This window comes from Panthera uncia, chromosome B1 (assembly GCF_023721935.1).
Source record: "Panthera uncia isolate 11264 chromosome B1, Puncia_PCG_1.0, whole genome shotgun sequence".
In the NCBI taxonomy this organism is placed as follows: Eukaryota; Metazoa; Chordata; class Mammalia; order Carnivora; family Felidae; genus Panthera; species Panthera uncia.
The window spans coordinates 90191651-90206095 of NC_064811.1; the positions used below are offsets into that span (position 1 = coordinate 90191651).

Genomic DNA, 14445 nt, shown 5'->3' on the forward strand with positions numbered 1-14445 from the left:
ATTAAAGAACCAGATTAAGTTTAGGATTCCCGCCCCCCCCCCCCGCCCCCCACTCTTTAGCCCATTGTCAACACTTCAATTCTATATTTTAACTATTAAGAAATGGAGTGTTTGATATCCAACCTACAACCCACTAAGATGCATGAGGCTTCTTAGGGAAAGAGATTATCAAAACACTGGCACAAGGGACTACAGTACAGCTCCTTCTGGGCTCAAGAGGGAGTAGAATTGTGTTCAATTATAAGGTCTACCTTGGGGCAGTGGGGAGTGGTGAATTTGGGTCTAGATTAAATAAGACAGCTGATTAATTAGCATCACCTGGACTAACACTCTAACAAGACACAGGATAACAGCACAAACACCTCTAAAATGCTTCACCAATAGTTCTAGTCTGGAAATTTTAACTCTGTCCGCCATCCTAAAACTTTGATGTCAATCTGGAACAGAAGATAGGAGGACAGACAGTAGAGGTCTACTCATGTCTTTGAAGAAAAATGACCACTATAGATAGGTTGAGGTGGCTCTTCGATAAATTATTCTAAAGGTAGAAGGGACTATTTTGAGTTTCAAGTCCCTCAAATACGATGGCATAAAATTCAGAACACAGACAAGCAGCGTTTGCAAGGAAAAGGATTTCTAGAAGCAAAGACTGAGTTTGTTTCTTTGCAATTTAAGGCTTAAGGGCCAGAAGCATAGAAGCACCATTGCTGATTTGAAAAAAAATACGTTGAGCATAGTAAGGTAGAAATTGTGAAGAGTGTTCAGTGGTGAACATGTTGGGGGGGGGGGGTTACATGTTTCAAGTATTCACTGTACTCATATATTTATGGTCAGTTTTGTATCAAAAAAGATGGGGTGGTTCAGGATCCTTATTATACAGTATAAATTAAGTCAAAGGGATATGATATTTCTCAAAGTGAATAGTTCTCAAACATTAATAATGTATGGATTTTAAAGAAAATGTCACAAAACCCCAGGGGAATACATGAGAATGCACGCTCATATTCTTAGACCAACCCCTGTTTGAGAAAAAGTAATCTGCCTCAGAAATTCTATGAATCTAAAGCATCACTATGAAAGAAATATATCTGGCAAGACAATCTTTTATTTCATCTATAAATGCAAACACAAAATTAACATGTTCCCATAGAATTTTGAAATTCCTAAAAACACATCTGTTTTAGGCACTGTGTATGGCTCCAAGTTTGGAAAACATTTTTCTAGTCTAAGATTTGACAGCTTGTGGTCTCAATTCAAACATGAAAAAAATAGCGTCCTGTGGCCTGGTTCATAAAACTCCTATTCTAAATTTCTTTTTAGATGGATTAGACATTCTATTCCAGCCTCTATTAAACATCCATTGTAGGTGCTTAACATAAATATATTAAGTGAATGAATGAATACATCCATACTAATGCATTTCACCCTAAGTCTGCTTTCATAGACTCTGCACACACAACGGTGATCTACTTATTTTGGAGAGGACCCCTCTCCATACCCCTGCTTTTCTTAGGAAAGGTTTTCTGAAGTTTTCCTTGTCTTTGATTTGGGAAACTAATAGTCAAACCAATAGTTCAAATCCATTGCCAGTTCTCTGTAGGCAGGATATATAAAGCAGCTGGTAGAAAGTGGTAGATTGTCAACATACACATCAGAGAGATCTCACATCCCTTGTGAACAGACACAGGATATGAAGTAGGGACACCTTAAAGAAAGACTCTGGGTAGTTTGTATTGTAACATGGCTTACAGTGAAAGTACAACCTCTAACCCCCTTTTTAGGAGAAACAGGAGAGGGAATACAATCTATAAAAAAATATTTTGAACTAAATAATACAATTCTTAACTCCATATAAAAAATTAAAAAACCCAGAGAGTAGGTGTTCCCTGAGGATATAAACCAGTTTTGAGATGATGACCAGTACTGCTCATGGATGAACCCAGAGTTTATGATCACCAGCAGATCACTTTCTCCGACAGTAAAGATATTGGTGAACTACATCCACGTCAAATCCTTAGTCACAAATTTTCCACAGTTTCTGCTAACCTATGCCACACTTGTATTCAAGACCATTAAAGAGTTGAAGAAGAAGAAGAAAAAAAACACCCTACATACACTGGGAGTTATTTTGGATTAATTTCTAGAAGGTGGCCATATTCCTCTTCTCCAAGGCCCGTTCCTTAGATGATTAAAATCAAACGTCAGAAACCAATGCTTAGCATTTGTTACTTAGAACATGAGGATACCCAAATGAAAGGCTAGTTTCTAGGTCTGAATCTAACAGCAGGATGAAAGTATGCTTCCATGTGGGACTGGGAATTTGCTGCATTGTGAATTTTCCTCCATATTTGCATCTTAGCACAGCTGCTAATGTGCTGGACAGAAGGGGCCACGTAGATTTTATATGCTCTGGCAGTGTATTTTCAGTAGTGTTTGGAAGTCTGCATGTTTACATAAACTATTTTGCTCTTTGTATATACCATGAACAATTATTGAAAAGGAAGGAAGGAGGGGAGAGAAGAAGATAGTGGAAGTTAGTTAAGAACTCTCAAATTCATTAATTATAACTTTCCTGCAACCAATAAAACAGGGCCTTCAAATCGTTTCTTTGTTTTAAAATAAATACTGTGGGTGTGTAGCTACCAAGGGGGGTGGGGGTGGAAACGGAAGGAGAGAAGACACTCACCTAGTTCGGGTGCTTTGCTTAGCACAAATGCATAAGCCCAGAATTTGCTGACAGGTCCATTGTAAAAACTCTGGTCACAAACTGACTGCTTCAGGCCTTTGGTCATCAAAATGTACACCATATAAGCACCAGTTCGAAGAGCACCGAATATACTTCATAACGAAAAGAGAAAAGAAACAACATTCAGGAAAATAATTTCATTTCTGACATTACTCACACTTTGAAGACTGTCTGCCGCTCGTGGGAAAGAGGTATAGATGACTCATAATCATTTGCATTTACCCAGAAGCATCTTAAAATGTTTTGTAAGCAAGAGCAACAAAACTTCTTCGCAGTGCTTTATTCTGAAAACCATACACAATGCCACTTATTCTTCATCAGCAGACCCCCAAAAGGCCATGGACAAGGGGAATGGATCCAGGGCAGGCTCTCACGAGGAAGTCTAGTGACCTCTGTGTTTCAGCTTGAGGAGAACTATCCTTTGGGGAGGATATGGGCTTGGCTGAAAACTCTTGGAATCATCTCAAGTCTGTCCTATTGATGAGGTTTTGGGGAGATGGCGAGGGGTCTGGAGCCGACGACCAAGAAAGAATTCTTCAAGACATCTTTGGTGCAAAAAGGTGATTTTGTTGAAGCATGGGGAAAGGACTTGTGGGCAGAAAGAGCTGCCCCGGGACCACGAGGAGAGACTGGTTACATACCATGAAGTTGCGGGAGGTAAAGTCCAGTGGAAGTTTCCAATGAGATTTTCATATGCTAAAGAAGACTCACAGGATCCTGGAGGCCTAGCTATTGTCAAGCTAAGGTTGTTTTTCCCTCTAGCAAAGCATTAGCATTATGACAGTAGGGAGTTCCTGGAGAACCTTTTACTGCGCCTGCCTCAAGTATTTGTCAATGGGCTGCAGGTTATAAGGAGATTTAATTTTATCCGCCATTTCCTTCTGCCTTTGTTTCCCACATCACTATGTCCAATCATTTTCGAAGTCCCCGGCTGTATTGCTCGAGTATCTGTTTATTTCTCTCCGCCAACTCTTCCTTTACTTTTGGACTGGCCTCATCAATGTAGACCTCCATGGCATCTTTTTGGACCCCAGCAGCAGCCTTTAAACCACTAATATCATTGGTTACCCTTTTCCACTCTAATCTGTCTCACAGAAGCCAGAAGAAGGCTCAGCTCTACTGTCACCTCCTCCAGGAAGCCATTCAGGTTCACTCCTCTGAGCTCTCCATAACCACATACTAATGTGTTCAAACTCCGTCATGTGTTTGTCTCCACACAGGCATAGGTACTCAAAGACTGTTGAAAAACAAACCGACTTATGACATTTTTATTAAGGAGTCTTTAAGGAAACAGGAGAGCTCTGGAATGTGTTGAACTCAGTGAAGCAACCCGAGGTGTGAAACACCTTTGCAGCTGGAACAGGCAGCCTCCGTTACAGACTGATCCCCCAGGCATATGTGCCAGACCATGCAGACCACACGCATGACAAAGCAAAGCTGGCAGACCATGTGGGGAGATGTGCTTGGCCATCATTTTCCTGGCAGCATCCCCTTCAAAGGTCTAAGTCAGTTAGGAGATTAACCAGTGAACAACTGTTGAAGTGAGTAGCAGCCTCACCAGATTGGGAAATAGGAGCTTTCATTTCTCTTCAGAGGCACTATTGTTTATTCAGCATGTCTTAAGAGTTTGCTTCCAAATAAGTCATTGCTCTGGGCTACAGGGTCTATAAACAGGCATCTACCAACTAAAGGTCAGCTTTGCATAAAACCAATGTGAAGAAGTTGAATTCCTTGCACCTTTTTTTTTTTAAACGTTTATTTATTTTTGAGAGAGCGAGAGATAGAGTGTGAGTGGGGGAGGGGCAGAGAGAGAGGGAGACCCAGAATCCGAAGCAGGCTGCAGGCTCCGAGCTGTCAGCACATGCCTGACGCGGGGCTCGAACTCACAAACTGTGAGATCATGACCTGAGCTGAAGTCAGACGCTCAACTGACTGAGCCACACAGGCTCCCCTGGCAACAGTTTATTGGGACTTCATAAGTAGCTTCTCTAAGGATATACTGCCTACATTAAATGGAGTTACGCTTTCCAACATATAAAATGATTCTGCTTAGGATTTATCTAATCCTTTAGTAGCTTCCCATTGCATACAGAATAAAACCCCCAAGCTTCTTAACACAATCTACAAGGTTGTGAATGTCCCTTTGTCCCCCATCTCTACCCTTCCCACCTGCCATTGTCTTCTGGGTGACTGTGAGCCAATTATTCCAGTGCTTTCTTATCCTTTCAGTTTCCTGCCTTAGGAACTTTGCCTAAGAAATGTCCTCTTAGGGAGCTTCTCTCCCTGTTCTTTCAAGGCTGTTCCTTCTCACTTTCTTATCTCAAAGAAATGTCCCCTCCTAGTGGAATGACCTATGTCTTTACAGTCAACAAACTGTCCTAATTTGGGTGTGGAGGATTGGATTTCATTGGTAAACTCAGGTAATGGAACTGTTTCTGTCTTACCCGAACTGATTTTTTATGTGTTGTCTTTACCTCACCAGATGACGGCTAAATTACGAGAAGTTGCCAAACCCCTTCCTCTTTCTCCATATTAAAAGAATCCTGATTTTGTTGTCTCTCCCAACTCATAATTCTCCCAAGAAAGTGACACTATCTTCAGTTTAGGAGTAAATCCTAATTACTTAAGCAAGTTTTAGCAATCCCATTTCCCTTCCCAGTGATTTGTTAGGGTGGGCATTGACCTACTTCCCACTTCTAGCCAACTGTGATGTGAAGACAGGGCTGGCAGCGGGCCTTTGGGGATAGGTTACTTGCTCTTTACTGTGAATTGCCTGGAATCACAGCAGCTACTTTCCAAACAGGAGGGAGCTACTGTGGAGACAAAAGTGCCTCTGAGAGGATGCCAAAGTATCCCTTCAAAATGTGAGGGAGCTGCGGGATTAACCAATGCCCCTACTGCAAGGCTTCTTGTTTTTGATAAAGCTTTCTTTCTTATTGTATAAGCCCTTTGGGGTTTTGCTTTCTATTACTTGCATCCCAGCAGACACAACACACCGGATCTGATTTTCGGTAGACCTTGGAACACTAGTTAACATTTCTGTGGCTATGTAATACATCTAAGTCAAGCTACAACTTACTACGTCAGTTATCTGCTTTCTATAAACCAGTGAGAGATACATCAATGACTGTTGTACAAGCCCAAAGCAGAGAAACACACAAGTGACATGCTTTCAACACGTATCAGTCTCTGCTCATTAGTCCCTGGTCTAGGACTTTTCCGAACCATCAGCATATTGTCCAGAGCCCATCCCTCCTGCTACCTCCGGCCCCCTGAACACAGCAAACAGAGCCCCTCCTTCACCCGTGATCAGAGCAGATCCGAGGACAAACTTCTGGAAAAGTTACTGTCCTCTCACCTTCTTGAGTCTCAAAAATCATGGTAGTTCATGTCCAATTTCTTAAGTATCGGCACAGTTTAATCTGTTCCTTCAACTGTTAAATATTTATTGGCAATGTCCTAGATGCCGAGGTGACGCAAATCAGTAACTCTGGTGAGTGGTGGTGGTGGTGGTGGTGGTCCTGGAAGACTTCAGAGGAGGTGGTATTTGACTTGGGGATAAATAGGTGTTCAAGCTTTGGGGGTCAGGGAAGACGGAGGCCACCTCAGAGCACTGCAGAATTAAAAGTTTAGGTATCAGGATGTTGCCACAATATTGCTGGCAACGAGTGTATCACACATATTACTGTCCCATATCTGGGCCTAAGCCTCACTCCCTAAGCTCTGAACAATAAGGCTGACTCAGAACAGAGGACAGTGCATTTTTCAGGGAAACCGGCAGTGCCAGCCATCAGGCCCATGTGTCTGCGGGCAAAGGCACTTTGTTGTGATGTGACAATGCTCCTGCTGGGGAGCCGTCAGGGAGCCGCTTAGCCAATGGGATGATTGTTATCTGTGGGAAGCCAGTAGCTCTGCCCCTGGCACATCTCGGCCACAGTATACTTTGGAACCATGTGGCTCTTTAGTACAAGTGGGCACAAGGCCCTGTTATACATCAAAATATACTTTGGATCCGGAGACATTCTTCCCTCCCTAAGTTACATCATCTTGAGAGACACTGTGATGTAAAAGACAAATATGCCACCCATGCTCCGCTATCCCCGGTCCTCGCTTCTACCAATGGCAGACATTCCTGATCAATCTTGACACTCTTTCTGGCCATGCCTGGACATGGCATCAACACTCTCAACCACTCTAACCCATTCCAACAGATGAGAGCCACAAATTCCAGGCACAGCGCTCTCACTTGCTAGTTTCATGGCTGGGTGACTTAACGTCTCTAAGTTTTTATTTTCTGAAATGTTATTATCTAACGTGCACATTAGTTCTATGAATTTTGTAGGACGATATAAGTAAGGTATTTAGTTAGCATACAGCCTCTGGTATAACTGAAAACAGTTTTTGTTATATTATTACTACTTTATTACTATTTATCATTGTTATTAATGCCACTTTACTTGGTCTGTTCTTCATTTTGGGAAAGCACTTTTACCTGTCTAACCTCACTGTGTCAGGCAAAAGAGGTTAAAGCTAATTAGCCCTGAATGAAAGTCAAGAAAATACATATACAGAGAATTTGATTTGCACTGATGATTGTTCATATTAAGTGTTTTAGAGGTGTTTATTGTTAAGTGTTTCATGAGCCAACTTTTCACAAAACAAGCGACAAGCAGCAAATTCAAAATAGGATGTGAAATCAGCATTTTCCATAGAACATCTTGAAGGAGAGACTCTATACCAACAGAGACTTCTCTGTTGGTATAGAGAAGCATCTGCTTCAGGTAAAATTTATCTTTCAATCAAATGACAAAAGATTATTCTAAATCTAGGGCCTCAAACCGGCTGAGAGTCTGGGCCATTGTGTTTAATGAGGGCAGATTAGTGCTCTAGCACGTCCTTTCCCAGCTGTAAGGTCACACTGGCATTTTTTAAAAGAAATACATAATTCTTTGTGTCAAGGTCCAATTTTGATTATAATAGTGAAGGGACTAGGAAAGAGCTTCGTGAAAGGAGCGGTGGATGTTTCCACTCTCTTTCCGCTACATTAGGCACAATGGGGATCTGGGGGAAACCACAGCCCTGATTAGCTTAAGATGCTTCTCAAACAAATGTTCTAGATTCTTTGTCCAGAAGAAGTCTGTTTCTTCACTGTTAGCCATTTGCCATGGCACGAGGAGGTACCAAGAATGCTTATTGGACTATTAATTATGATACTCTGGGGGTAGAAAAGGGAACCGTCTCTACATACATTTCTGACTATTTTAAAGCAAGCATATATTAGATTGACAATAAAAAAATTTGTTTAAATAGGCGCTTAGCTACAATTGCTATAATGAATAAACAATCACAGTTGTACTGGCGTGCAAGGCCTTACATAAACTTTTTAGTGTGAAGTTGAGACGTAACATTAATCCCTGATCAGTCAGCCCATGGATGGCACACTAGCATTGAGCCTGGTGGAAAAAACTGGGAGAGTACACATATGTATTTGGTCGGGATTCTTTGGATATATAACATGCTACATTAAACAGATGTTGAAACATTTAGAGTACAAGTTTGGAAAACAAGTTCTCATTTTCAGGTTGTATTAGTTGTTTTCTTTTACAAGCATAAGAATTAGAGTCCTTTCTAAAGAAGTGTGAGAGACATGGCAAATTTTCTTTCAAACCCAGGCTCTTACCATGAGGCCTAATCATTTGTCAACCTTGAGAAAAGGGTGAATAACTCTGTATTCCAGCTTTCCAATTTTCCTGCCATCTGGAAGTCAAAGTGGAATAATCTCAGCAATAACCACAGAATTTCAGAATTCTGCCCTTGGTAGAAAGACTCTTAGGTATAAATCATCACTCATCTTTTCAGTTATTTCACTGTGAATGTCAACGGTAGATAAACTCACTTTTACATTGTTCCCTCATTGGCCTTCGATTTAAATGAAAGGTATTTTGGAATCAAAACAAGGTTTCTGAAAGGTTTTTATTCTGAAGTGCCAGCCACCCAAGTCCCTCACCCTATTAACTCAATAACCAAAGGGGTAATTACTTTTAGGATTGGGCAATGAAATGTTTTAGTATACTTGTATCCTATAATAAGAAAAAGCGGGAAAAAAGGTGTGAGATTTTGTCAGTTGTCAAAACATGGCAACAGCTGATCTAACAGTAGTAACTCTATAAACATAGTAGAGGTCACTGATTTTCCTGATAACAAAAGTTGGAACTACCATTTGTCATAGACTCTGACAATTTTCAGAGTAGGAAGAATATTCAATGATCCCAGAATGGGTTAAAGTAAATTAACAACAACCAAAAAATCTACTCTAATGTCTTTAGACTCAGGAGGTGATACATGATTATGGTGCTTACGGTATGGAATAATGGCATCTGAATGTCAGTATCATGTTTCTATTGACCAAGTGCAATCCAGCTTCTAAAACCTCTCTGAAGGAGAAGGCAGGCATCCTTAAATAGAGAATGCCTATTTTAGTTTAGCTTAGTATTTAGCCTGGGTTAAAAATGCACTTTTCAATACTAACATAACAGATCATCAAGCATCAAGATGTGCATTTTTTTCCCCAATAAACCAGCAGTTAAATGGGAATATACATCGTAACTTTTGATAATTTACTTCCCCTACTCCCCCACTAACAAGTCAGAGTACACAGTTTTATCTTTTACTGAGTGATCATTTCTAGGTTTGACTCATTTATCTTGATTGGAATTTTTAATCAGACATCTCCATTACAAAGTCTTGCAAACAACTTGTAGACTAAGACACATGAGGCTAAAATTGCGTATTATATACATAAAAACTGAAAACACATACATCTTATGTAATACTTCCATTGTTGGAAACAGAAGTTACCATTTAGGTAAACTTGCAAAATCTAAAAGTCTACTAATGCGAGAAAGGTAAAATAAATTACAATAAGACACAATGTAACTATAAAGTATGCCAGGTACATCTGCCTTAGGTGCTGACATGGAAAAGCTCCAATATACAGGATGATTAAGTGAAAAATATAAGGAACAGAACATTCCATGTGGTATGATCCAACTGGTGTACATCTAAAAAAGGTTGTAAGGTTACCTGTACATGTACTGATGGCTATAAAAATATTTATGGAAAAAACCCTTCAGCTGTTAGCAATGACTCCTATTAGAATTGTTTTACAATAGCCATGTAATGTTCTTTTAAAGAGGTTATTAGAAACCTGATTTTTAATGTCTATTTCTAACATTTATAATCTGATGCTAAATAATCCTTGGGATTTTTTTCTTAATAAGAAAGGATACATTAAAAGTCTAAATGTTACTTAGATAATGACCATTTTACTTTTCAGATATCAGATATGTTAATTTTCTTAAGTTTTTATTTATTTATTGAGAGAAAGAGAATGCAAGCAGGGGAAGGGGAGAGAGAGAGAGAGAGAGAGAGAGAGAGAGAGAGAGAGAGAATTCCAAGCAGGCTCCACTCTGCCAACATGGAGCCCGATGCAGGGCTTGAACCTATTAACCATGAGATCACGACCTAAGCTGAGATCAAGAGTCAGACACTTAATCAACTGAACCACCCAGGCACCTTGAGATCAGACACGTTAGATGGAATTTTTAGTCTAAAGGGGAATCACATAGCCAACAATCATCATGAAAAAGACCAGAAATAAATCATTTCAAACTTAGGTACATGTTAAGACAGAAAAGTACCGAGTAGAAAAGCAGAGCCTACTTTAGAATAGGAAGGGGAGGATAGATAAGGCCTCTTTGGAAAACTATCATTTAAGCCCTGAACATGGAATAGTTTCTACTGCATTTCTTGTAATGGTACCTAACTGCTAAATAGTAACACAGATAATGATATTCATGAATCCTAATTAAAGTTACATGTTGCAGCATGGAATCTACTGGAGCTGAAGGTTTCGTGGAAGAAGCTGTAGGTGCAGAAAGTCTTGCAGTACAGGGAAGGTATCTTAGCGGGTAATATGGTTCCCTGACAGACAGATGGTGGGCATATACTCTGTGATGCTCTCTCCACTCACCACAGATCCCCCTGATAAGTCAGAAAACTTCAGTCTCAAACACACGTTCTTATTCAGTGTTTGGTAGGATGGGTTGACTTCAAGTCACTTCCTGATGTATCAGTTTATTCTCTTAACTTGTAAATCTAAGCCTTAAAAAAGGAAAAAGCCTTATGAGGTCTGAATATTGCTTAGAAAGTAGTGTGGGGTACAGTCCATGCATCTGAAATATGCAATGTGGATATAATACAACACACTTGCTCCAGGTATCTGACAAGGCAAAGAAATGCTGGCTCAAGTTTAAAAAAATAATCTTAGGGGCACCTGGGTGGCTCGGTCGGTTAAGCGTCCGACTTCGGCTCGGGTCATGATCTCACGGTCCGTAGGTTCGAGCCCCGCGTCGGGCTCTGTGCTGACAGCTCAGAGCCTGGAGCCTGCTTCAAATCCTGTGTCTCCCTCTCTCTGTGACCCTCCCCCGTTCATGCTCTGTCTCTCTCTGTCTCAAAAATAAATAAACGTTAAAAAAAAATTAAAAAAAAAAAACCTTAAAATAGCCTGGCAGAGTGGGAGTAAGGATGGGTAGGGAGATTAAAAGAAATAGTAATAATAAGGGCAATTGGTAACATGATAGATCTCAATTAGAATTTCCCCAAAGAAATGCAATACCTGGCTATAGAACTCATAACATTTTACTTTTAATTTGAAATTTCAAGATTGCACAGTGTGCCATAAAAGACAGGATTTTTTTTTTTTTACTTTTATTTGAGCTACTGTTATTATGCTGTAATCTGAGATATAGGAATTTATTTCATCTCCTTAGAACAACTTAGCCCCATCAGGGCCCGAGTGGAAGGCAGTCACTGCCTAGCATCACCCTGATTCTCAGACCACAGTGCCAGCTTCAATTCTTACTGACAAGTACTTGACTTTGTGCAAGCATTGTGCTAGACGCTGGCACAATATTACACATTTGAAGAACTTTATTGAGCTCCTCCATTTTAAAATTTTATTTTTACAACTTCATGAAGCACCATTATCCTGGTTATAGAGACAAAGACATGTGCATGGGGAGGGCAGGGGACCGGCCCAAGGTCACCCGGTTACTAAGTACCAGAATCCTCTGACTGTATCTCCAGTGCTTTTGCCTTTTACCCAGTGCTGATCCCAAACTCCCTACCAGGCTTTCTTAGCTTACTGGTTTTTAGCCTGATTGGACATTACAATCACCAAGAAGGTCTAAAACAATTCTGATGTCTAGGACCCATCCCCTAAGAACTGATTCAGAATCTTGAACATGGAAGCATGAAGGACTCTGAGTTAGGGACTCAGTCTGGAGTCTGGAGTCTTCACCCTCCAAGATGCCTTCCTGCCTGTGCCTCTCCCCTACCCATAATTCCTACCTCATGAACCTTTGGATGAAGCAAGTTACCTGTCTATGCATCAATGTTGTGCTAGATGAGAACACTTGACCCTGAATTTTAAGCCTTAGAGCTCTGCTAAATTCTACAGAATTAATGTCTTTTGATTGGTACACTTTCTGCTTTTGCCTTATCTTCTTTATTCAGCTACTGATGGGATCTTATCTAAGGTACTCCGGAGCAAGTGGAGACTGGCCCACAATTTTCAACTATGTTTGGAAAGAACAATGTGCTGATTTCTGGACTTTCACAATGGGAACAAAGAGATAAAGTGCTACCATTAGTGACCCCAATTAAGCACAGCAGAAAATTAAAATAGGGGAGTTGTATGAACTCAAAAGAACCTAAAGATAAAGGTGGGCAGTAGTAAAGATTAGTGTTGAAGCCAAAAAACTCACCAAGATCACATAAAGTGATTAGTCATCTTGTTTCTACAAAAAATGTTGCTTTGAGAAAACTCTTAATCAAATTACTAGGACAGTGATGATTTCAGTGCTAAGACTAATAGCATTGGCCCACTCACTCCGCTGCACAGTCTTAACTAGGTTTCATAGCCACATGAGGAAACCAAACTTCTTTTTTTCTGAGGGATGATTAATGAAAATTTCATTGGAAGAGTACTTGAATCATGATATTGTGATATTTTCTGTTGTGAAAATAATGGAAATCTTTTTAAAAACAAGAGTCCAGAAGCCCTGAAGGGAGAGCTCTCATACACAACACCCTATGGGAAGAAGCATTCCTTGAAATCCCCAACAGGAAGAAGCTTAATTTACATACTCCAGCAGGAGTGAGGAAGAATCTTTCCTGGTCTAGCAACAGCCCAGCAGTGAGAAACCACCACACTCAGTCAATGAGAAGCCATAACAGCCCCTCCCAGCTTTCTCCTTTCCCCTTTAAGAGTAAGCCCCTCCCCTCTGCTCTCTGGACTTGCCAGAGTTGGCTTGTCCTGAACTGCAATTCTCTGCTATTCCTAAATAAACTCATTTTGCTGGTAAAATAGCTGGCTCTTTAAGGTCAACATTGTAAAAACAGTCTCCCCCACTCCCACCCAACCCCCAGACTAAAACAAAATAAAAGGAAGGGAGGGAGAAAAGAAACAAAGAGAGAGAGAAGAGAGAGAGAAAGTTATTATGACTCTGTTTTCCACATCCTTAAATTTAGGGACTGGGAACGTCCTTCAGGATTCCAGCCCTAAACTTTTGTGAGTTCAAAAAGAGAGGAAACATATATCAGAAGTTGTGGCTCTTTATATGCCCAATTTATTCCTTTGGGCTTATGGCTCTAAAACCCATCAGATGAATTTTTGTAACCTTTTTAAGCAGCACACTGACAGTTGTTTTTTTCTAGAATTTTCATAGTTGTTCACAGTAATTGAAGAATCCTAATCACAATACCAAAGAAAGTAAATTTAAATAATATTCATTTCACAAATATTTATTAAGTACAAATACCTACTAGGTGATAGGCCCTGAGCCAAGTCTCACTCCTATCAAAAAGAGTTTAGTTTTTAAAGAGATCACTCAAATACCACCACTGGAAAGAGATGGTAGGAGAGAAAAGATATTCCTTTCTAAATCTGCTTTTGTTAATATATATATATTTAAAGATAGGGTTATACAGACCTCAAGGGAAATTTCTGAGGAATTTTCCAGAGAATTACAGGGCCTGAAACATCTGGTGAGCTCTTTGTCTGGTGAACTTTATGTGATAAGGGCTCTGAGAGTCAGCCTCCCCCATCACCCCAGTCTTTTTTGCATCAGAAATATGGTAGTTTTCAAATGAGATCAATTAACCACCAGCATCAAGAAATTAGAGGGGTTGGGGCACGTGGGTGGCTCAGTCGGTTAAGCATCTGACTTCGGCTTGGGTTACACGGTCTCAAGGTTCAAGAGTCCAAGCTCTGCATCGGGCTCTGTGCTGACAGTTCAGAGCCTGGAGCCTGCTTTGGATTTTGTGTCTCCCTCTCTCTCTGCCCCCTCCCCTGCTCATGTTCTGTCTCTCTCTCTCTCTCAAAAATAAATAAACATTAAAAAAAAAAAAAAAGAAATTAGAGGGGTTGGACAGATAGACACATATGGACTGAAGCTCTTCAATGATAACTATTGACTTGCTAGAGTGCCTAATTTTTAGCAACTGGCCAGTGATCTCAGAACATTAACTCTGCTGGCTAAAAAAGTGGCGGCTGTAAAAATCCTTTGTACTGGTAATCCTAGGAATCATTGGGGATTTAACTTCCAGGTGCAACTCAACTTTAAACTCTTCAACTG

General features: G+C 40.4%; 1 protein-coding gene across 1 annotated transcript in view; it reads right to left on the bottom strand.

Moving 5' to 3' along the window:
* ELOVL6 (ELOVL fatty acid elongase 6) overlaps positions 1 to 14445 on the bottom strand; it is a 141852-nt gene that overhangs the window by 6698 nt on the left and 120709 nt on the right. Inside the window, exon 3 of the mRNA XM_049631040.1 lies at positions 2687 to 2838. Coding sequence (XP_049486997.1) covers positions 2687 to 2838 — 152 coding nt within the window. The remainder of the gene's footprint in view (positions 1 to 2686; positions 2839 to 14445) is intronic.